This window comes from Etheostoma cragini, chromosome 9 (genome assembly GCF_013103735.1).
Source record: "Etheostoma cragini isolate CJK2018 chromosome 9, CSU_Ecrag_1.0, whole genome shotgun sequence".
Taxonomy (NCBI): Eukaryota; Metazoa; Chordata; class Actinopteri; order Perciformes; family Percidae; genus Etheostoma; species Etheostoma cragini.
Window position 1 is genome coordinate 29,424,157 of NC_048415.1, and position 1,541 is coordinate 29,425,697.

Genomic DNA, 1,541 nt, shown 5'->3' on the forward strand with positions numbered 1-1,541 from the left:
AGGAAATAGTGAAAATTTAAAACATTTAATACAAAATGTATTAATACTTTCCCAAAATGCAAAGAGTGCTGAAAGATATATTAATAAGTAGTTACATAAAATAAAATGAATAAAGAGACATACGATGGTTGATTTAACAGTGACATTTTTGAAAGCATGTTCACACGATTGGGTCTTATTTATTGAAGTAAGAGGAGGGAGACAGTTTTGGGTAGAGAAACACTTTGACAGCTGTGGTCTGTAAAATTAAACAACATCAATATTATTTGGTCATCTACTGGTGGACGTCCAAACCTGCAACTGTGAACAAAGTGAATCCAAGAGAAGTGCCGATGTCTCAGTTATCGCTCCTGCTAAAAGCTGTACTATCCCAGGGCAGAGTATGCTGTTTTGCTAAGTTTTAGTTGTTCTGGGAGGCATGCTGCATGATGACTGAACACAGACTTAACATCTGCAGGTACTCATCTGCACCATCTGACAGGCACTTACTGACAACCTGAAACAGAGAGGAAAACAAGCATAAACTGAGGCTTTATAAAAAAGGAGTAAGTCCATCTGAAGGACATTAACTTTTACATGACCCCATCAGAGTGTTTTTTTTAGTTGTATTTCAACAAAAAAAAAAATAAAAAAAAAAATTAAACAAAATCAGTGAAATTATTGACTTGTGTATATTGGATTATTTTTGTAAAACCCCAGATACTTCTTATTAAATTTTGCCTCTACCTTACCGATTAAAATAGATGAGTATGAGATCTAAGAAATCTAATATCACAATATTTTTGACCAAAGACCTCAATGTCTATATTGCATTGATACGGTATAGATTATGATTATTGTGACAATAGGTGCTAATATTTACACAATGAGATTTGTGATAAATAATTAGTAATGTGGATAAAATGCCTAAGTGGGTAAAGGCAAATAATACAACATCTAAAATAGTCTGGTTAGTTCAGAAAATGACATGACCTTAATGTGATGCCGCCTAGTAAACTAGGAAAAGACAACACTTGAGCCATTTTATGATATCCAAAATCTAAAGACGTTTGCCAGCAAAACAGCTCACATCTCCAGCGGAGCTGTGGAACCCTCTTGGTTTATATTCTTCTTCTGGTATAAAAGTTAGACTGCAGCCGACACCGTACAAGTTATACAAGTGAAACTTTAAGGGGGGTATAGACTGTGGGAAACTAAATGTGCATACATATATCCATAACTAGGTGGTGCCATAGAAGAAAAAAACGCATCTGGCCCTATAACTGAGATAGGTATGGCTGCAGACTGGAGCGTCCCATGTCAACCGTACCATCTCATGCCGGGGTGTATCATACGGTAAATTCAGAGGGTCAAAAACACGAAATCGCGATTAATTTTCCAGATGGAGTCCCGGGTAATTTCTTGACCACATTTACTGCAATCAATTGAAAAACGTTAAAAACTGTTAAAATAAAAATGTTGCTATACGTACACTCACCGGCCACTTTATTAGGTACCCCATGCTAGTAACGGGTTGGACCCCCTTTTGCCTTCAGAACTGC

At 36.4% G+C, this 1,541-nt stretch overlaps 1 protein-coding gene across 4 annotated transcripts in view; it reads right to left on the bottom strand.

Moving 5' to 3' along the window:
* Positions 1 to 159: 159 nt before the first annotated feature.
* Positions 160 to 1,541, bottom strand: part of rfc4 (replication factor C (activator 1) 4) — a 25,598-nt gene continuing 24,216 nt past the window's right edge. For 3 of the 4 annotated variants that reach the window (XM_034881467.1, XM_034881466.1, XM_034881464.1), the window contains exon 11: positions 160 to 496. In XM_034881467.1, the coding sequence (XP_034737358.1) occupies positions 401 to 496 (96 nt within the window). In that variant the 3' untranslated portion in view covers positions 160 to 400. The remainder of the gene's footprint in view (positions 497 to 1,541) is intronic. The other variant, XM_034881465.1, reaches the window with a different exon arrangement.